At 35.7% G+C, this 22,051-nt stretch overlaps 1 protein-coding gene across 2 annotated transcripts in view; it reads left to right on the forward strand.

Annotated features, from left to right (window-relative positions):
- Window positions 1-22,051, forward strand: part of ADGRA1 (adhesion G protein-coupled receptor A1) — a 277,366-nt gene that overhangs the window by 104,321 nt on the left and 150,994 nt on the right. For both annotated transcript variants that reach the window (XM_055720717.1, XM_027799650.2), the window contains 3 exons: window positions 3,406-3,477; window positions 4,213-4,376; window positions 20,475-20,688. In XM_055720717.1, coding sequence (XP_055576692.1) covers window positions 3,406-3,477; window positions 4,213-4,376; window positions 20,475-20,688 — 450 coding nt within the window. The remainder of the gene's footprint in view (window positions 1-3,405; window positions 3,478-4,212; window positions 4,377-20,474; window positions 20,689-22,051) is intronic.

Below are 22,051 nucleotides of genomic sequence, written 5' to 3' on the forward strand. Positions count from 1 at the left end.
ATTAAAGGATATCCGATTTATTCTTCATCCTGCCTCTGAATCATCATCAGCAGTTAGCTTTATGATAACATTATGCCATAAATTCTTCTGTGGCTTTCTTGCCGTCATTGAAGCAACTAATCACTTTGTATGGTGCCAGAAAATAAAGTACAAAACCAGTAACATAGTGAATCAAATAGACCCCACGTTAGCAACATCAAGAAAGCACGCACCATAACCTGCCCTCTCTGTATTTCTGTTGTCATTTTTGACAGTTTCAGTCTTTTGCACAGATCAGTCTCTCACCCTTGCTTTCAGCTTCTTTTGATTTTTAATACTGCTTATGAGTGGAGCATTCTTCATATTAATATACTCCCGTTTCTACCGATATTTTGCCTCAAAATGGTCCTTTGAGATGCATAACTCCCTTTGACTGTTTTGTGGCATTTGTTATTTATATTAAAGCTTTTGGCAGAAGTGTTTTATTAATTTCTGTAAAAGCACAAGAGTATTTGGTATATATAAAAAAGTGTAGGATGTTGTTCATAAGACCAAAATATTTTACCTCTGGTACAACAGAAAGCGCATGTTTCTGTTAATGGAGTAAGATAATGGCATAGTAAGTGCTATCAGCTTTGGAGTGCATTAATTTGTTATGTTTGAAATGTTTGCAAACTAGGTGATACAGATGTTTTTAGAACAAATGTCCTTTTAAATCAAGCTAGAGTGGGTTTTAGGATATTTGAAATGGTGGAATTTCACAACACTATGCATTTGGAGATAATTTAATATATAACATAAATGATGTGAACTGACAGAACCAGACATTTTCAGGGTGCTGCAGAGATCTGCAGAGATTTGAGAGGATTCCTGAAAGTTTTGTTAGGGAACAAGCTATTCTCACTGTTGGAGATCCAGATATTGTAATTACGTGTTTCTTGGGCATAGAAATGTATTGCTGTATGACTTATACAGCCCTGTGAACATGTTCAATCCTAGTTTGCTAATTATTGTCGGTAATACAGAAACTTCAGACCAGGTCATTGCCAGAAGAATATGAAAGAATATGAAAATTGCCTTGCTGGCTTGGTGCTGACTTTTAAACTGTCAGGAGCTCAATTATTCCAGTACTTGGCAAAAGCACTGAAGAAAAGGGTTACATACTTCTCTGTCACAATAGAAAGAAACAAAAAAATTGTAAATGGAATATATGAGTCAGGCATTTTCAGATTAACAGCTCTGGCTAGATACCTTGGTCGATTTGGTAGGACCTATGGAAAACGTAGATTCAGTAGACACAGAATCAGAATAGACACCATTGGCAGATGCGTAGCTACTGTACATCTGCTGAATCCTGCTACATCAGCTGTGGAAATTACTTAACAGTTTTTCCTTGTTTCCTAACATATTGACCAGACATAAAGCCTTCCTTTGGTTCACATGCAATTACCAAACTTTAGACTTGGTTTTATGTTTGTTCTGCTGTATGAAACCTAGCTACTATCTCAGGGAAAAGCTGGGATTTGTTTCAGATTGGAAAGGTTGTCATACTGCAGTGGGTTAAGGCAGAGAAAAGAAACCCCTGTATTTCTGCCTTCTGGCTGCCGTCCATGCAAAGCTAGGCAGATTGCTTTCCCCATCCTTCAGTTCAGCATGATTGTCCTCTGTCGGTAAGTTTATACTACTTTAACTGCTTTCATATTAGTAGAACTACTTCTGATTTACTTCAGTGTAAATGTCAGGGTTATCAGCTTCTGATTTAGTCTGTTTAATATCCCAGTTCACTGCACTGCTCCAGCATATGCCTCATCAGGGCTTGTGTCCAGTAAGCACATGAGTAGATCCAGAGGTGACTGAGTCTTTGTGAAATGCTCAATATCTTTAGTTCCTGTTGATAAATCCAAAATATTCAAGGAATAGAAATAGATAGCACCAAGCAACCATTCATTTCCACCTGTAGACATATCCACACTTGAAGAGATATTTGAAAGCCCTTCCATTCCCACGAGCTTTGCACTGCAACTCTATTAAAGGTGCACTGTTGAACAAAATCTTAACGAGTTCAATTATATAAGCACATCCCATCATCACTCAATGTAATAAGAACTAATTTCACTTAACATTGCTGAGCCAGTTTATTTTTCTGTATTAGTAGAATTTTGCTTTTCTTTTTTTTTCGTGAGTTCAGTGGTGAAAAATTATGTACAAAAATAAGATTAGTTATAGTTTCAAGAATGTTCCATAACATTTTTAAAGTAATTTATAAATTAGAAATATTTTATCTTTTTTCTTGTATTCATTGATCCATAGGTATATGAACAGGTTTCTGTAGAAAGCATGGTTCTTGACTTTTTTATTCTTCCTTCCTCTATGAAGCTGGTTCAGATCTTTTGCAGCTTGGTAGATTTCTCACTGGTGGAACATTGCTCCTGATCTGAATTTGTATCTTCAGTTTAATATGCATCCTTTACTTTGTAGATATAAAATTAATAATTATAAAAATACCCTTTTTACCATTTTCTTTGCCAGTCTACATTTTTTTCTATATGTAACAACAAATGTCCAGTGAAGAGATCTGAAATTTCACTGATAGCAGAAATTTTGCAGCCAACCTTGAATTCAGACCTGTAGGCTTCAGGCACTGCATAGAAAGGAAAATATAACAGTATTTCAAAAGTAGGTAATTTATATGCTACAAAATGTTAATCTTGGATACTGCACTAATTTTTCAGTTTACTGGTACAGAACAAGACAGTATTAATTGATGTGAAGCATTTAACTTTTATACTATTAAGGCACTGGCAGAGCAATCCTGTTAAACTAAGCAAAATTGAATTGTGTCTGTTTGCAAGTATTCAACCTAATCTATTCAGCCATCAAGACAAGAAATAGTAGAACAATAGTTAAAATGGAAATGTCCTTAATTTAAGGATGGGAAAAATCAGTTTGTTTAAAGTCCTTTGTAATAAAACTATTTGTGTAGTTACTTTGAAAATTCATTACTGTTTTAAGGAATTGCTTGAGTTCTTTTGAGCATTACTAAAGACAGTGGTTTTATTTCTTTACCTTGAAGTGACGTTCTACATATACTATGAAAACACAACATAGATCTCACTGACTGATCATCGTATGAATATTTTCATTTAAATTCTAGTATATTCTCTTCTAGATTTCTATTCTATTAAATATGCAGAAATATTCCTGTTCATTAGACCAAGTGAATTTTATGTATACCACCTGTGAAAATAAGAGAAGTAAAAGTGTATGATTTATTTGAATATTGCTGTCATTTATCAAAAAGCAATGTACAAGTTTAAATAAGTTTTTACTGTTGTGAAGAAAGCAGCTTAATTCGTGTTGGGAAAATTGTAACAATTTTTTTTTTCTTGTATTTTTTATAACTGACTGTAAGTTGCTTTTTTCTAGGAATTTGTCAGGGAATATTTTTTCAAGTCTCATGAATGGACTTTTTTCTGAGCTGCTCGCTCTGAAAGCACTGTAAGTATCATTCCTTATGTTTGGAAATCTGATATATTCAAGAAAGACATTAGAATAACCATAGCAGAGTAGAATATGAATTCCAACGGGATTGTTTCTAGCAATGCATTCCAAATGTAAAAATGTCTGTCTCACTACTGATGAGCTGCCATCTTCTACCTGTCCCAGTGAAATGGATAGATAGCACTGACAACTAGACCCTGTTCCTGACTAGTCCAGTCTAACCATCCTGACTAGCATTCCTGGTTTTTTATCCTTACGATCTTACACATTCCCATGTATTCATGCATTACATCATGAAATAACTCTAAATACACAAAACCACTCATGTTAAATATTTTTCCTGTAATAACAATTTCCAGTTATTTATATTAAATATACTTCTCTGAGATTTAAAAGCATATTTTGGATGCTTCCATGGTCGAGTTTCTACTTAAAAGAGTTTTTATTAAGTTGAAGTCTGTTATAGTATGACTTTCTACAGTAGCACATACTCAAATTTAATTCAGTAGTCAGAATTTTGGCATAATGTCTTGAAACTCGTTGACAGTGAGACCACATGTATTAGCTGTCTCATGATATCTTTATAATTATCCATCTATAATTATCCATCTATAGTTATGCATCTGTCTAGAATTAGTTCTCTTGGGAATTAGATAATTTGAATCTAGCAGGAGAAAGTACGTTTACGAAAATTGCATGTGTACCAATTGTGATCTTCCTTTGCCTTCCTAGACATTTCAACACCGATTCACTCATTTGTGACTGCAATCTGAAATGGGTCTTGCAATGGGCCAGAAATGCTTCAGTTCGAATAGCAGAGGAAACAGTTTGTGCTTACCCCAGTGCTTTACAAGGACTGTCATTTCATAACCTGAAGGAAAATCAGCTGATATGTGGTGAGCTGTACTCTCATTTAACATTACAAATTGAGGTGGAATCCAGAAAAAATACTAAAACCCAGAAATTATGCCAAAAAAACCCAAAACCAGTAATAAATCTGACTTGCTTATAGACAAAAGAAATACAAATATATGGCACAGAAAATACAAGATTGAAGAATATAGAAGAAAATACAAGGTTCTCATTTCATACAAAATTACATATATATATATATATATACACAAACATATATATAAAAATTGCAAGAACACCACTGTTCTGTCTATATATTAGGTAACATGTAATTATGATTTCAAACACAAACCCGTGATGGTAGCTCCACATTGTATACTGCATGAAACTGAGGATTCCCGTAAGGATTTATAGAATGTTCCTTTAAAGTTATATGTCTGACAGTGTGACATAAATGTCAGATTTCATTCTTTTATTTTTCGTTTTCATAAACCTGTAACTATACATTTTACCACTGTGTCCTGGGGATGAATAGAATTTTTACGGTGAGCTCCGGTTAGGTGAATTCTGTATTTGAAGATTTCTAAGTGAATCTCTTTTTTTGGAAAAGATTTTCCACCATAGCAAACATGATGAATATAGTGTTAGGAAGGAAACAAAACAATATAAGTGAGCAAAGAAAATTCATCTCATCCTGAACACTGTCTAGTAAAGAGTAGACTAAAAAAGAGATTTAAAAAATATCACATACTGGAGAGAAAAAAAAGCCTAAGATGATGCTAGTGGATTCCATAATCAGAAGTATAATTTCACACACACTTGACTAATCACAGAATCTTTGAATATTTGACTTTCTTGAACGACATAAAATTGCTGGCATGGTGACTTTGTTAATGTCTTATACAAACAAAAGGAAAGTCACACTTTTATCCTAATAACCACAAGAGGAATGATGTGTGTTAGCAAACGTATTTATAGCAGAAGGGAGATCAGAATTGACTGAAGTAATAACAAAATATTTGGTTTTAACAGCAAATACAGGTGTTTACAAGTTGGGAGAGGTGAAAGGATGTGAATATCAGCTACAGTCCATGGGCTGAATTGTTAAGGAAACGCAGATACCTGTCTGGAGGCAGATAAGGAATGAGCTCTTGTTAGCGAAAAGCAGAGGAGTTCCCAGTAGCCTGTATTACTGAACATTTGAAAATCTGCAATACTTCTCAGATATCAAGCTGCCATTTTATAGGGACCCAGCATGGGCATCTTTTATAGAGGTCCATTTCCCAGCAGGAAGAATCCTTCTGAAAATGCTGGAATGATCAGAAAAATGGATAAGGACTGTTAATTGATACTTCCAGGTTGCCAATGAATATGAGCCTGTGAATTTTACAGTAGAAATGAAAGCCGTTTCTCTGAATTTCATACTTTAGTTCCTAATAGGACTCCTTACCACACCCCTGATACAGAATTTATAATGCCCATCTAGTTCTCACAGCTATTTGTAATGTCCACAGACACTTGACAAGGTTTGTAATGACTGCCAATAGCTTGATACTGCGTTCAGTATCCGTGCGCTGTGGTTGTGTTTGCTGAGCCTTCCACCAGCTCTGCAATGCCTGCCAGGTACTTCGCGGTGCTTGTAATATCTGCTGGGCAGCTCACAGTGCTCGCAGTGTTTGGCAATTTCATTTTCAGTAACTTAGTTATAATGTAGGCATAGTAAAAGACTGGCACCAAAATAATAACAGCTATTGAGAATATTTTAAAAATAATATGTGTTGAAATATGCATATAGGTGATCAAATTAAGCATATCTTAAAGAAGATATTAAGTGATTTAAAAATTAAAAACTCCTACATGTGAATATCTTCCATACTGTCAGACTTTGTATGTATAGTTATTGATCTTCCTTCTACATGCCAGATACCATGAGGTATTGTAGTCACAAGATGAGTAAAGAAAAGAAGAATGCAAGCAGGCAAATCAGGGAATGAACCAAAAAGTCCAAGTATGTAGAGAGGAAACTAGATAGTAAAAAAATTCTGAATAGCTACAGGGAGCTGTTTAGATTTATTTTGTGTTTTGATGGGAGAAGAAATCATCTTTCAAATTTATTTCTGGCAAATCTTTCTCATGTGTCTGATAATTCATGGTAGCCAAAGTAGTCACCCATTGAAAACAGTTAAAAACCTGCTTTGTGGATTTTTATGAGTTAATTTAAGTAACTGCACAGCTTTGGAATTCACAGGGTTTTGCTTTCATATTTCATTACAGTTTGTAAGAGCTATTTAAATCTTCTTTAACAAAAATCTCCAACTTTCAGAAATGTTCAGCTATAAAACAATTTTTGACAACGTTGGAAATAAGGCTGAAAAGTTAGTTTGATGATAAAAAGTAGTTTTGTCTTTTTGCCTTAATTATGAGGGACCGCAATGAATTCATAGCGGTATGTACAGAGTATATTTCTGAAAAATGATTGTGAAATTGGCTTCATGCAGTGCCTTGTTTCTGTTCCTCCATGACTCCAGATAAAACTTCTTCAATTTACAGGAGGAAAATTACATTTTCCTGAATACCAGTGCTATAAATTCCACCTGAGGTCTGATAGGAGTCTGTGATTTTTTTCCTTCTGCACATCATCAGCAGAAAAGGATTCTGTAGGCCAAATTCTTCACTCAGGAAAGACCTGTGTAAGTTTTTGTCTTAAGGGGATTACAGAAGATTGCTCTTAAAACTGGGTTTTGATTATTTACACTGATGAAGGAGGCATTAGAATTTAGTTTCTCAGTTTCAAAGCTGTGTTGATGCTATTGAACTAACAGCACTAAGTAGTAAAAGTTCAGTTGTTCTGCAAATTGCAATTGACCTGTAAATCTGATGAAACCTGTTTCTGTTAGAAAATGTTGACTAATCAAATTGAATGTTTGGAAAAGTGCTGACTTTCTTGTCCCCCCAGTTAGATTTTATTTAGAGTTCAGAAAGTAGTTGACATAGTATTAATCTTTAGATAAATGATTTGGCTGAAAATGATGTAAATATTTACTGAATTATACAAAAAATACTGGAGAGGTCAAAATATAAAAATCATTTTGTAATGCTTTAAGCCATTATTTTTTATTTATATTGATCACAGAGAAAAGTAATTGTCCTGGGACAGAATACTGTTTCTCATGTAGAACTCCTACGAATTAAAATACTGCTTTTTACATATACATTTTCTCTACAGATGCTTATAAATAAGTAATCAGGACCATGCTATCACTTTTTTTTATTAAAAAAGAAATTGCTTCAAAAGTAATAAAACATAAAAGGATATTAAGACTATTTTTTTTTTGCTTAGATGTTAATTAATTTATAAATAATAAATTACATTTTAATTCCTTATCATTATGCATTTTTCTGTGCAGAGTGGATAGGTTTAGTTCTTTTCTTAGTGTCAGTAGCGTTTCAGGTTTATGCAGTCAACATTGGTCATCATAGTCTTGCGTGGACCTATAAAGCAGAAGTGTTAAAAGAACTAGAAGTAGTGTCTTGTCAGTTCTCAGGAAGGTTAAACGTAGAGAGACATCTAGATTTTTTTCAAGTCACTTTGCACTACCCGACCAGGTGCTTTGGTATGGAACATCCGCACCGTCTCATCACAGCACTTTCAGGCAAGCTAGCTGCCACCCTTCCTGTCCCTGTGGTTGTCCCCCCGTTTGCCAGCAGGCTGCTGTAAGGCCGGCTGGCAGTAAGCCTGAGAAAGCAATCTTTAACAGCCTGGAATGGCTCTCAGGCCATGTTGGCAGAGCCCATTCTAGCCCTTTGCGCTTGACCCTTTAATGAGGAATTGGCTAAATGTAATCCCCCAAAACTATGTTTACCCTCTTTCTCTGTCTGTGGTATGCACAAGTCTTTTTCATGGAAGAAACAAATTAGTTGCTTGTGTCTTTGTTACGCTTCTGCACCAATTTTTTTCTGTTTCCCACTTCCTTATTTGTGGTGTTCTGTTGAATGTGAGAAAATGTCCTTGCATGTTGAGCTGCTTTAACACAGGACTGTAGGACAAGAATTAAAAGAAGTTCTAAGGTACAGCGTTATTTTCTCACCTGTATTGTGCACATCTCTGAAAAACCCAGGTTGCTGCAATAATTACAACCAACATGGGCAAAAGGAGACAATTAGCAAAGCTAGTATTAATGCATGTTTTTTGTATACCATCCTCATCAAGAAACTTCCAGAGTAAGGAAATAGATATAAGCTCAAATGTTTGATACGTTCATTTTAAGATGCAGTCTCAGGGGGAAGTATGGTGAAAATATAACTTGCAAAGCACAGAGTAATGGCAAAATTACCAAACAAAATGTCACAGCTGAACCATTTTCCCTTCTTGTGTTAACGTGGCTGAGATAGCATCTGTTTTTATGTCGTGTCTCATCTACTTTAATGGGAGTAGTGTGGCCTCCCTAGGCTCAGGAGCCTGCTTTTCAGACACTCTGAGTATCCAGAAGCTGGTTTTGAATTCTTTTGTTGCTCTGGGTGCTCCATGTTCATGAAAATCAACTGTTGTGTTTCACATGGTTTAGAGGGGTTGTTACAGTATGTTATTTTGCAAGTATGTATTTTACAAAATGTGTATTCTGTTCCCAGGTAGCGCACCTGTTGGCTCTGATGCATATAGTTGTAACTGTTTACATCAAACTCGTAGTGAGAAATTCTTTGAGTTGGTTCGTAATGTACTCAGAGCTTTATTAGTCAATTAGGACTTTCACTATGGATGATGGGGAATGAGTACTCAAAGTACAGAACTGGAGTTTTATCTGTATAAGATCTGTATGATTAGAATTCTAGCATGCCTTAGGGGGCTGTCTGCTGAGAAAAGTGAAAGCTAGAGAATAAAAATCCATCCTACTGAAAAAAGAGGTAAGAAAGGATGCAAGATAATAGCCGCAAGTTGTGAGCCTCCAACAGTGTTTGAGTTATTACTCAGTCTCTGAATTCTGTAAACTACCTTAGTTTATAGTGTTAGCTCAGGAGTGAAATTATCAAGTTGTGACTCTTAAAATGTTACTGAAATGTGCCTTTTTAAAGTAATAGACTTCCTACTTAGGAGGGATACAAATTAAAGGGAGGGATAAAAATCAAAAGGGTAGATCCTTTTCTGGCTTCTGTATTCTGCAATACAATTCTTCAAATGTTTCATAGAGAATGTAAATAATACATTGGGAGGGAGGGGAATATAGTTGTTAGGGAACTGTTCGTACTTAACCAGCACCTTGTCTCTTGTAGTTTGCCTCACTTCACTGAGAATCAGAGTATTCATCTTCTAAAGGAGCAGAGTCAGGTTAAAATGTAAGCCCTTTCTTCTCTGATGCTCTGTACCTGTTCAAATTGAAAGTGGTGCAAAGCAAAAAGAAGGAGAGAGCACGTTTATATGCTTTATGCATTCTTTCTACTTGTCTTCTTAGTTAATAATTTTCAGATTACATTTCTTATATAGAAAAGTATGAATTTCACCATTACTTACCCACGGTCAGATTTTCTAATCTGCATTACTTATGCTTAAATACCAGCAGAACGTTACGGCATATTTCTCTCAGACCACATGCAGCTCCCTAGTCTATTTTCATAAGTAGTTTTTTTTTCAGTCTTACCTAAATACTGCAAATAATTTAAAATCAATTAGAGTAATACCATTGGGGGAAAAAGAGAACATTTTCTTTTCTATACTTCCTGTTTAAATTACTTTAGTTTTTTGAAACAGCTTCTTGTTTTTTGACATACATTTTTATTCAGTGTGGCTTCAAATGCTTTCTCAGCAATGGTAGAATAGTGATATTTTAGATGCTGCATATGTTGAAATGTCCTTACAATTTTACCTGATGTACTTGCGCTTTGTTTTCCCTTCCTCCCTAGCAGAGCAAGTTTGCTTCCACTGTCTATAGTAAGAACTCTGAAGGAGATACGTACTTACTTTTAGATTGCTAAAAATAGAAAAAAAATAGGTTAATATTGGGAAATTTCATCTTTGAAAGAAGACCTTTTTCAATATTTAAATTTAAACCTGAAATCACCTGAATGCATTCAGTCTGATTCTGCATCAGCTTTTAAGAATACTGCCAAATATTTTGCAGTAGGGATATTGGGTGAAAAATGAAATTTGAAGTTGCTTTTTCATGTGGTGAAAAAAATTAATTATCTACATTGCCGTTTGAATCTTAAAATGACAGTTGTATATGTATGCACATAGATTGTTCTTAAAACCTTTATATATATTACATAATAACATTACATATTATATTACATAATAAACTATATATTACAAAAATACTGGCTCAAAGTTAACAAGGAATATTTTTCTTCCTTTCTGCTCTCAGTGTACTCAAAACATTTTTTTGGTCTCATTTGTTCTTTACTTAAACTTAGGGATGGGCTTGAGATTATTTCAACCATTTCTTTCTTAATTTACAAGTCATTCTTACTCCATTAACACAATGTAAATATTGAACTGGGGGGGGGGGTGTTTCAGTATGTAGTAACTGACTAAACTCAAAATCTCAAGTACAAAGAATGATGGATTAATTATCCAGATTTAGATTCCAGTCCTGTAGTTTCTTGGCAGCCTATAGATAGCCTGCTGCATTCATGCAGAGCATCATTGTCTTCAAGAATATGCAGGATCAAGACTTTAGCTCCAATTCTGCAGGGAATGCCTGATCATATGAATAGGTCTAATTATATTGAAATAGGAATATTCACATTAGTAACCTTTCAGAGGATTAGGTTTTGCAAGATATGGGTAGTGATAAAATTAGCTGTGGTTAAATCCTCTTGCAATTTTTTCTATTTTACAATGTTAGCAATCCAGGATTTTCTTTAATAACAAAATATGCATAATAATAGAATGCCTATAAATCAAATAATTTAGCTGTACATTTTGGATATTTCAAAGACAGATGTGGTAGATTTGTTTTGTGTCAGAGCTAAGTGGCCATTTTGTATTTCAAAGTTGTTTTCCATACTAACATTTAGTAATGTGAAACCAACGATGTTCTAACATTTTGGCTCCAAATTCTGGATGTGTAATTCCAATATGATTAGTCTCAAACTGGCAAAAAAAGAAATATGTTGCCCTACATTTAATATTAAACATTATTATCTAATTTTCTTAGTGGTAATTTAGAACACTGCTGCAAGGTTTGAGGCACAATACTAGTTACATTTAAAACTTACAAACACTAAATAACAGAAGCATTAAAATGGTCATTTGAGAAATTTAAAGGATGAAGGTTTACTAGTACATATTTTCTTGCATCTGTGCTCACACATGAAAATATAGTTTAACAGAACTTTTCATCCCTGAAATCTTGCTGATTTGAATGATGCTGGGAATGTACCCAGTTTGGTTTTCTTCCCATGGCTTGCTCTTAAACTCTATCAGAGGTTTTCAAAGTATAGTTGTGTCTTATTTTCTACATGATCTTTGCCTGCTTGTCCCAAAAAGCATGTGAAGTAAGTAAAGGAAAATTTAGCTAAGATGTAGTGAGGAAAACATCAGCAAAAAAAAAGCCTCTTTAATCTTCAAAGCTTCTACCCTTGGAGACTTGACTGGCCATCTCCAAAAACTACTTGCTCATGAGCAAAGCAACAGTAAGACAGCCAGCCTTGACTAAGGCCCATGGAACATCCAAGAAGATATATTCTTTATTCTTAGCATGAGAACATGTACATTAAAAGACTAGGGTTACATTTTATACTGGTAATTTCTAGAACAGATTATATAAGCTTCTATACCAAACTATGTTAGTATTGTCCAGTTAACAGCACTTACTAAGGTTTGTTGTAATGAATCTTTGTTGTTCTTATGGGAAATTTCTCTCTAAATCCTTCATCCTAATATTCTGTGTTCTAATTAAGTGGAGTATACCATAGTGGTATTTCACATTTTTATAGCACGTTTCATCACACAGCGCTGTCTTTAATATATGTATAAAAAATGGCTGTTGAGAGCTGCAGTTTCTGACACTGTCAGCTGGGCTGAGAGGAGTTTGCAATGGAAAAAATTCGTACAATGACTGGGACAAGTTCTTACTTCAACAGAACTGTCACTTGTTCAGCATCTTTTATGACTTTTACGTGTCTTGTTTGGCATTCTTGCAGCATAGATGGGTCCACATGCAGCCTGCTGGACTCTGGGCAATTAAGAGCAATCACTGCCACTCTTGAGATCTTCCTGCTGCCATGTTTCCATGGTCTAAGTGTGCAGTCATGATAGGAAAATAAAAAGAAAATGGCTAGTGGTGCTTAAGGTTTGGAAAGATGACTGCTACCACCGCACTTCTCAGTTAGATAAAGCTAATCAATATATTTTGTAGAGCTAGGTGCTTTCGCTTGCCACCACTCAGCCATTTTTATTAACTGCAAGCTGTAATGAGTGTGCATAGCCATGAACCTGCCAGCTTGCTTGCCATAAGGATAATATGAGTAATCAAAATTAGCAACAATTTCTGACTCTTGCCAGTGAAGGAATTTGTGCTGACGAATCTTCCAGTACCATAGCTGTCAATATGTCATGGTCTTCAAGTTTCAGGGTGCAGCAAATAATCAAATGCTCACCAGCTTCTAAAGTAGACTTCTGGGACAATTTGAAAATAAGAGATGGAAAAGTGGCAGCAGTTTTATTTGATAGGAAAGGAATCAGTGATGGAAAAAAGTCTTTGCCCATTCTTTTAAATTTCTGCTAGATATGCCAATGCAAGACGTGAGCTATATTTTGCCTGCACGCAGATAATATTTTTGATGAATTGACTAACTAGAACAAAACCTTGAATTTCCTGTGGTGGAAATTTTTCAAGTAGCTGTTGCCACTTTACAAATTAATTTTATGATATTGGCATTTATATTAAATGCTGTTAAGTGAAATCTGCTACCTCTGTATTTCTCTACCTCTGCTTTCCTACCAAGTAAATCACTGCTATCATCAGTAAGTCAGAAAGTGTTTTTCCACTGCTCCCTCACTTAAAATGGTTGTAATGGATACAACACACATCAGTCCCTAGACACAGTGCAAAAATGATAATTCATTTTCACAGGGGTTTATAAATCTGGGGGAAACTCCTGCAGAGAAAGGTTAAATAACTTTGTCATAGCTGGACTTGTCATCCACTTGCTGAGTGCTAGATGAAACCCATTATGACTTGAATTTTCTAAAAGTGACTGGGTTTGAGTTGTACTTTTCCCAGCTCAGCCTGCCTTAGTTTCTACACAGATGTAACTTATTTTAAATGAATAAATCCGAGAAGTTATGGACTTCAAGTGCTTCTCAGCAAGGCTGTCATCCAGAGCTATGATTGTAGCTCTTCTTGGCACAACTGCATTGAATTTCATCTTCTGTTTTGTAGATATGGATTATGTTTATGAGATTAGCTAACCCAGGTAACGGAAGCACCAGTAGCAGTGGACTGTGACAGCCTGGGCTCACTGTAGTTCTAACTCAAGATAGACCCTAGGATTGCTACTTCTTTTCGGCTCCATGCAGCAGCATCTATGTTATCAGTGCCTCAGTCCACTGATTCTGCTATGCCCACTCATGAGACATACACCCTTTCTCTCTCTTTTTCTCAGCATTGATGGCTTTACAGAAGTTGGCAAGAGTAAAATGCAATACAAAATTTGTAACTTAAAATAAAACAGCATACTTGTCTGAAGTCTTGCGCTTTTTTTAGTAGCTACTATTTCAGTGTAGCACTTAGCATTACAAAGTAAACATAAACCTGTGATTTAATTATGAGATGCTGCAAAAAAAATACATCTACTTTACGTTTCTATCTGAAAAGCATTTAAAAGGGTGAAAGGGACTGATAAAATGGTGTGCAATGTGCCTTGCCCTGCCAGCATTATGTAGTTGGTGGAAATAAGAAGCTATTGCAAAAACAGGAGCTCCACTTTTCCTGCAGTGAGTGGTAAATGTACATGTTACAAAGCTCTCTTGTTCCAAGCCCCAAAGACTTATTTTGATATGTTTAATATATGTTGGCATCTGCATTTTCTTGATATTATCTTAAAACTGGAGCCAGGCAAAGCTGTTATTAAAACTGAAGGTTGGCTCCAGTTCTGTATTCATTCTTGACTTCTCTGACATATGGCACTGCCTATGACCTTCTACACCAAACCTTTTGTTATTGTCAGCAAATTTTGCAACATGGCAGTTGGCATTGGTGCACCTCCCCTTCTTGGCAGAACTGGCCTTTAGAGCAATTCAGATCACTGTCTTCAGTTCCATTCAGTACACATCAACAGCTGTAATGTGCTGTGTCAGAAACTCAGATTTTTAACTAATGTTTTTCAATTTGTTTTCCTCATTTTCATCTGTCCTTTTTATTGGACCAGTTCCTTTTCTTTGTCCTCACTTCCAGCTTCCCCCCACTGTGCTTTCCATGCACATTTCTTTCCCACTGAGATTGTATACAAATATTAGAGCTCTAACTCACACTTTTGTCAGCAGGATGTGCCGCACCCTGTAGGCACACTCAGTTAAAATAAAAAGCCCATTGGCAACACAATAAATCAGGTAATTAACAAGAAGCAAAATACCAACCTTTGGCTTTTTTCTGTCCCAAAAGCTTGTGGTGCACTGTAGCAAACTAAATTTTCTACCAAGAGGCAGAAGTCAGTGGTGTATCCTGAGACATGAGCACTGTAATACCACACTGATGTGTGGGCAGCCTGGAGAAACCTGTGGATTTTCCTATTTCTGACTGTAAAAGCTGCCAATATCAAACAAAGGCAGTTAATGTAGGCCAGAAAATGTATAGCAGAAAACTGTGTTTGTAGTAAACTTAACAGTGGAATGTGCTAGTGTAGTAACCAGGATTATGCCCTTAGTAGCTATTTAGCTGTAGGGAGTTGTGCTGCTCAGGTTATAGGTTATGCAGCAGAAAATGCAACAAATGTGGCTGGAGGTTGGACGTAATTTCATTTTTCTCTCATAATGTCTCCAAGACAATGGCCAGTGACCAGCCAACTTTCTGCGGTTTCAACGATCTATTGCATAGGCCAGCTTTTGTACTTACAGATTTGCTTTTTATCATTCACCCAAAACAACAATAGACTTCATTCATTAGAAATTCATACATTCTAAATGTGATCATATTGGATTTCACATGTAACTAAAATACAGGTTAGCAATGCATTTTATATTATGTCTTTTACATGCATTTATATTCCATATATGTTCAATTCCTTCACATTCTTCTCTTTTCCTTCTTTTAAAACAGTAAGCAAAAATAGGACAAAATTTGATGGAAAATTGAACTGTTTTTAAAATCTCAAGAACCGAACTGTAAAGAAAAGACAGAAAGTATTTCATGTGTGTGCATGTGTGTGATATAAATTGTTTTATGTAGATATTAAAGGCATATGCATTGGAACATTTCCTTAGAGCTTCAGTGCTCTGTTTTTCAATTTTAGTTAATGGTTCTTAATGTAATTTCTATTATTTTCAACATTATATACATCTTGGGTCACTGCATGCATTAAAATGTTCAGGGATATACTTTCTGTGAGAAGGACTCTTAAGTGATATTCTAATTTAGCGGTATTTGTGTAACCTGATTCCTCCTCCATAGGTCCTCAGTGTTCTAATCTAGGGCTAATCTGAAGTACCAGGCTGGATTACATAAAGTATCTGGCCTTCAGTCAACAAAACCCTTTTCTGCTGAGAAGTGAAAGATCAAGATGTAATTACTGTAATGATGGGTTAGACCTTTGGATTCATGCTGCAATCAGTGATTCCTGTGGTGCTCTGCCACAGTTGTCGTTTAGTGTTGGCTAGAGAGAGACAGGACAGGTAGCCTGTAAAAATGCATCAGCCCTTAATCTAAATGCCTATAGGTGAGTCACACCATGGTGGTGCTGGCTCCAAATTCGAGGGCAGCAGAATGGATTGTCTTGGAAGGATAATCTTAGAGTATGTTTCATGTGTGTAAAAATTAAATGAATAAAATCCCCCTAAATTTCTCCCTCCTTTCCCAGGATACAACAGTAAACTGTAAATTAATTTTAATCTTATGAGGCTATTGTATCTGCCATACACACACACTTACACACATGCATACTTATGAGCATCAGAGATGATATATATATATTGTAATAACAGTTTAATAATCACAATTTAGTCTTTAGTAATCACATAATCAAATTGAAATTTCTGTTGGGTAGGGATATGCTTGCCAGAGCTCTTATGTTTCAAGTGGTGTCAAATCAATGCCAAATCATTCCAAATACTTTCAGAATTTCTTACTTCTGAAAGTCAAGCTTGAAAACGTGTGCACAGCATTAGTAAATACTTTTATTTTTGTTCTGAATTTGAAAGATTGTTGGATTATGGATTTAAAAATAAGTATTTCCAGCTGATGCTGATGGAACTATACAACCATTTTATAGCCATTCAGGATAAAGGGTATTGGCCCTAATCCTGAAACTCTTATTGATGCAATTAATCCTTATATCTCTGAGCTGTGTCACTGAAGTCAACTGGAACTTTTGCATAAGTAATAGTTGCAGAACCAGCCTCAGTCATTTAAATCATGATTATCCCTGGAAAACAACTGAAGATTAGCTCTGGTAATCATTTTTTGTGGACATCACAAAGATTAAAAGCAGATGTTTTGCAGAAGTACTTAAGTGTACTTCCATGGTCTGCAAATGTCATAATCCATTGAAATTTTAGTAGTTTCACTTTGAAAATGAGTTTGCAGCATTATTTGGCAATTTGATCAACCCAAATAGGTACATATGCAAAGGATTCAGCTGGTCAGAAGGATATCCTAGTGTGAGGGTAAACCAAAGGCATGTTTCATTCGCTTTGCATCTTTGCTGGTAGCTGGAAGGATTTGCAAAGAAAAAGAAAATGAGTATGTTGTTGATATGCCTGATGTCAATCACAGGATCATTTTCTGCTTTTTTGGTATGCTGCAGTAAAAAAAAAAAAAGGGGGGGTGTGCTCATATACTTCTGATCATTAATTGACAAAATCTGTACAGAACACTTCATTCCCACTTCATTTCTGGGTTTAGTGATTCCCAAGGCTGAGCAACAGAAGGGGTAACAGAAGAGCCTTAGAGACCAGCTATAAAGACAGAGATAAATTCAAAGTGATAGTGTAATGTAACACTACATTCATATGCCAGGCAAGTTATTTAGCTTGACTTAAGAAATATTGATACTGTAGCTTGCACTTTTATTACTTCATAGCCTCATGACACAATGTGTCACTCACTGCATGACCAAAACCATTTGACAATATTCTCAGTTAAAAATTACTGCATTCATCGAGAAATTATTTCTGTGAGTAGTATATATTGCTGTTGTACTTGTGACAGTACGTTTAATTTTTCTGGATGCCATTTTTATAATCATTCCATTAATTATGGCTAAATTTCCACACTAGAACTTTTCCTTATATTCCGTAATTGACTTCATAATGCAACACAAAGCATGCAACCTTTTGGAGACGTTCTTTCCGTCTTCTACTAAAAACCTTTAATGTAAATGCCTGAGACCAAGCCTGCAGCTATTATGAATGAGGTGTTAGTCTGTTTCACTTTCTCTTTAGTTAGAAGCCAAAAATCATGTAAAAATACTCAGTATGTTTCAAGAAATTTTTAGTAGCGCATCCATGTCCACAAATAATAGGAGCAATAAGACAAACTGCAGGATGTATACACAACTAAGGAGGGATTTTTGCCCTTTATAGTCACAGACTTGCCACATTTCAGTAGCAGACTTCCAGCATTTCAGCACATAGTAGCTAGCCCCTTAACCCACTGTGTGCTTCTCCCGGACAGCAATATCACATATTCATTCATGTACAGATCCTGTGTATCTTCCTGGCCAGCATTCTTCCTCTGTAAAAATGTAGAAATGATCCCACTCACTTTTTATTCGAAGCAAGTGATGAATATACTGTTTAATATTTAAATTACCCAGTAGTATTCAGGGCCCAAAGCTAGGTTTATAAATACAGCTTCTCACTATTTAAGTGTTCCAAAGACATCTGAATGACTTAAAGAAGCTTATTAGGGTGGTATGCTAAGTAAGGAGAGGAACACAAATTTTAGCAATTGTACAATCAGTGATTATGGCTTGCAATCTTGTTAGGCATGGTTAAGTTCATCTGTATTTATTATGGGCAATGGCGGATTTTGAGGAGAAAGTTTAAGGAAGATAAGATGGTGAGCAGTGAAATAAATAAAAAAAAAACACGTTAAAGTACTTGTCAAAAGAATAGATGTTTGAGATAGTTCCTAGTGGTAAAAATGTGGAAGTGTGACCTTTCAGCTGACAACCCTGTAGGCTGGATAGATATTAATGATGAAAGGCCTTTAAATGAAAACAGAAGAAAAATAAGGGAGAGGAAGATCTAGCTTAAAAATGCTCTCTCCTCATCAAGGTAGAAGAATTTCCAAGGTGCAAGACTGTAGGCATTTTGCCTAAAAAGAGATTGCAGTAGTGAAATTACAAAGTGACCTGGGCTCAGTCACTGTTTTGGCATTGTAGGCTGAGGTGAAAAGCTTGTATTTTTGGAACTGTTGTGCAGGATGTTCACGGTAACGTGTTCATCAGTCACATTTGTGAGTCTTTAGTATTTTCACTACCATTAGCATTTTGTACAATGATAAAGAAGTATCAGAGGTGTAATTTTCTTCCCCTGCCTCAGAAGACTATATCAGAAAACAAGTAAATAAGGTTTTCCATTTATTCCTTATTATCTCATAGAAGTTGATCTTCTTTCTTTAGATGTAGAGCCTCATTTCAGTTACCTAAAATGCTCCTTTTCAATGTTTGGCTACTGATTTGAAGAAATAGCATAATGTATAATGTACAGAAAATATTTTACAGAAGTTGTGTTAAGGTAGTTTCAGGATCCAGAAATAAAAATGGAAGAAACAAATGCTGTCTATATATTCAGTCTCTACAGAGACTGTAGGACTGAAGGAAATAGCCTTCAATCACTGTCAAATGCATGAAATTAGCAGACTTCCGGCAGGGTCGAAAATACATATACCTTCCAAATTTATAATGTTATTTATTTTTTTAATTGTGTTTAGGCATTTGGATATGTGATTATTGCAGCTGGTCCTTGTAATATTCTGCTTAGAATATGCAATATCCTCATTACGGGGATATTTCTTGGGGAAAGACAGGAGAGAAAATTCATTAAAAAAAGATGGTAAAATGTACTCCACTATTAAAAAGTAAAAGAGCTATTTAGATAAATACTTAATGTTGAGTAAACATCTAGAGAGTAAAGAGGACTTGTGGAAGAGACAGAAAGGACAGCGATATGAAAAATCATGGGGACAGTTGAAATTCAGGGGAAAGTTTAACTTTTGTTATTAGCCTTATTATTATATCACTCAAAACCCAGGCATATGAGATAGTTTAGGCCAGGGGTCCTCAAACTACGGCCCACAGGCTGGATACGGCCCCCCAGGGTTCTCAATCCAGCCCCTGGTATTTACAGACACACACACACACCCCCCTCCTGCCGGAGGTTGGGGGGGGGACCAAGCAGCCGCAGATGGCTGCCTGCCACTTCATCTGCGTGCCAGCCCCCTGTTTAAAAAGTTTGAGGACCCCTGGTTTAGGCTGTCTAGAGTGAGTAACTTCCATTCTGGAGCACAGCAGGAATTTCATCCACTGACAGTGAAGTGGTCTTATAAATGTTAACTGTACCTATATTAATAACTGTATTTTTTCTTTAATTGGAAGGCTGTGTGTGTGTGTGTGTGTGTTCTATATACCTCTGTAGTAAAGCATCCTTCATTGAGAAGGAGGCTAGGCTGGAGCATTTCAAAAGATCCCTTCCAACCTCAGTCATTCTCATTCTATGAACTATTCTGTGAAACCCGTTTTCTGCAGATATTCTAGTAATCCTGTAATTATCAGGACTCACACCAATGAAGGAAGTGTGATCTCTAGAACTGACAACATGATCAGACTTACGTGGTTAGCTTCTGGGCAGATCTTTTATATTAGTGCTTTAATGTGAAGATCTAGGAAGCTAGAATTGTATACAATTAGTTCACTTTACAATACTCTTAAGGGAGGAATTTACTTTTTTAACCTATTTTTCGGTTTCGTTTTTGTTTTCCCTGCAGCTGGGCCTCTGGAACTTCCTCTTTTTGAGCTGATCCCATCACAAAGACAAGTGGTGTTCCACGGAGACCGCTTGCCATTTCAGTGTACTGCAACATATGTTGACAATACTACCCAAGTACATTGGTTCCATGCTGGTCGCCTGGTTGAAACAGATGAGGAGAGCGGCATATTTGTGGAGGACAGCATCATTCACGACTGCTGCTTAATTACACGGTAATGTATGCCTCTTGTTATAGTCAGACTTGTAGGCAAGGTGAACATATTTAACACTTGCAAGAAATCTCATTAAAACATGCATCAGGAAGAGTTTTATTTGAAGCAATTCAATTGCATGCTTGAATCTGAACACACACAGGTAGAGATTTTTATGGCTATAAATGACTGTGGTTCCAAATCATATTTTTTGTGTCTGCGTATCCAGATTTGAGACACTATGACTTTGAAACAGATAAAAACAGTCTGTTATACAGTAATTCATGAGAAGAAACTGAACTTAAAACAGCTGCAGTAACATATAGTGAATTACAGCCAAACTACTTCTTCCTGACACCATCTAGAAGCTTGAATTGTGATCTGTCTATGAAGAAATATCAATTTAGAAGGCTTGGATTAATTTTTGTAGGTTCCAAAATACTGGATCTTATATTCTTTAGTTAGATAATCTCATATTTGTTTTACATTAAAGTATTTTGCAACTTTCTATGACTTTTACCATCTGTATGCCCCTGTGTGCTTGAGAGGCACAGAGATCTATAGAAACCTTTGCGGATGTGAAAAAAGCAAGAGGAATGAAGTCAAATAGGCTTCTATAAAAGATTTAACAACTAATATTTGGCAATGACTGTATCATTCCGGTTTTGTTTCAGTTTTTCCTTTTAAATCTTATTTAACAAATTATTATAAATGTCTGTGTTTATTTTTGTCTTTCGTTATAGAGTATTGGCTTAACACTAAAAGCTGACAAGCTGTTGCACACATCCTTTTGTCCTCTGCCAATTTCCATCATTGATCAAAAAAAGAGTCTGAATTTGTGTCCAATTTCTGCCTTTCTCTTTGTAGAAGATGGCGTGAAAATAGCTATGCTAATTAGCTCTGGATCATCATTAACATCTCTTCAGTCAACCAGTTTCTATTAATATAATTGACCTGAAATGCTTCTTGAACTATCAAATGAAAGTTATGAAGAGAATCAAATTAATTCCTCTCCACTGGGGTCTGTCATCTTTATTGATTTTAATTTTTTCTACTCACTCATTATCTGACCCCTTTTTGAGTCCTATAGGTAGATCTAGAGGCGTAGATCTATTCTCACAGCTACTGGCTTTCCTTCTAATACCAATGTGTATGGCTATAGCAAATAATGAAAAAAACTATTAGACCAATTAGTATGGTAATGCCAAGTGCATGAGCTAGTCTATAACTGATGAGCCACTTAAATTAAAGCATGTTCTTCTTATTTCCATGATCTCAAAATTAAAAGACATGCTGTTAATCACCTCTTTATATTTTTCAACTAAATTATAATTTGCGCTATAAGCAATTTGTAAAGCATAGTAATGAGAAATGCTTTTTCAAA

This window comes from Falco cherrug, chromosome 9, assembly GCF_023634085.1.
Source record: "Falco cherrug isolate bFalChe1 chromosome 9, bFalChe1.pri, whole genome shotgun sequence".
Taxonomy (NCBI): domain Eukaryota; kingdom Metazoa; phylum Chordata; class Aves; order Falconiformes; family Falconidae; genus Falco; species Falco cherrug.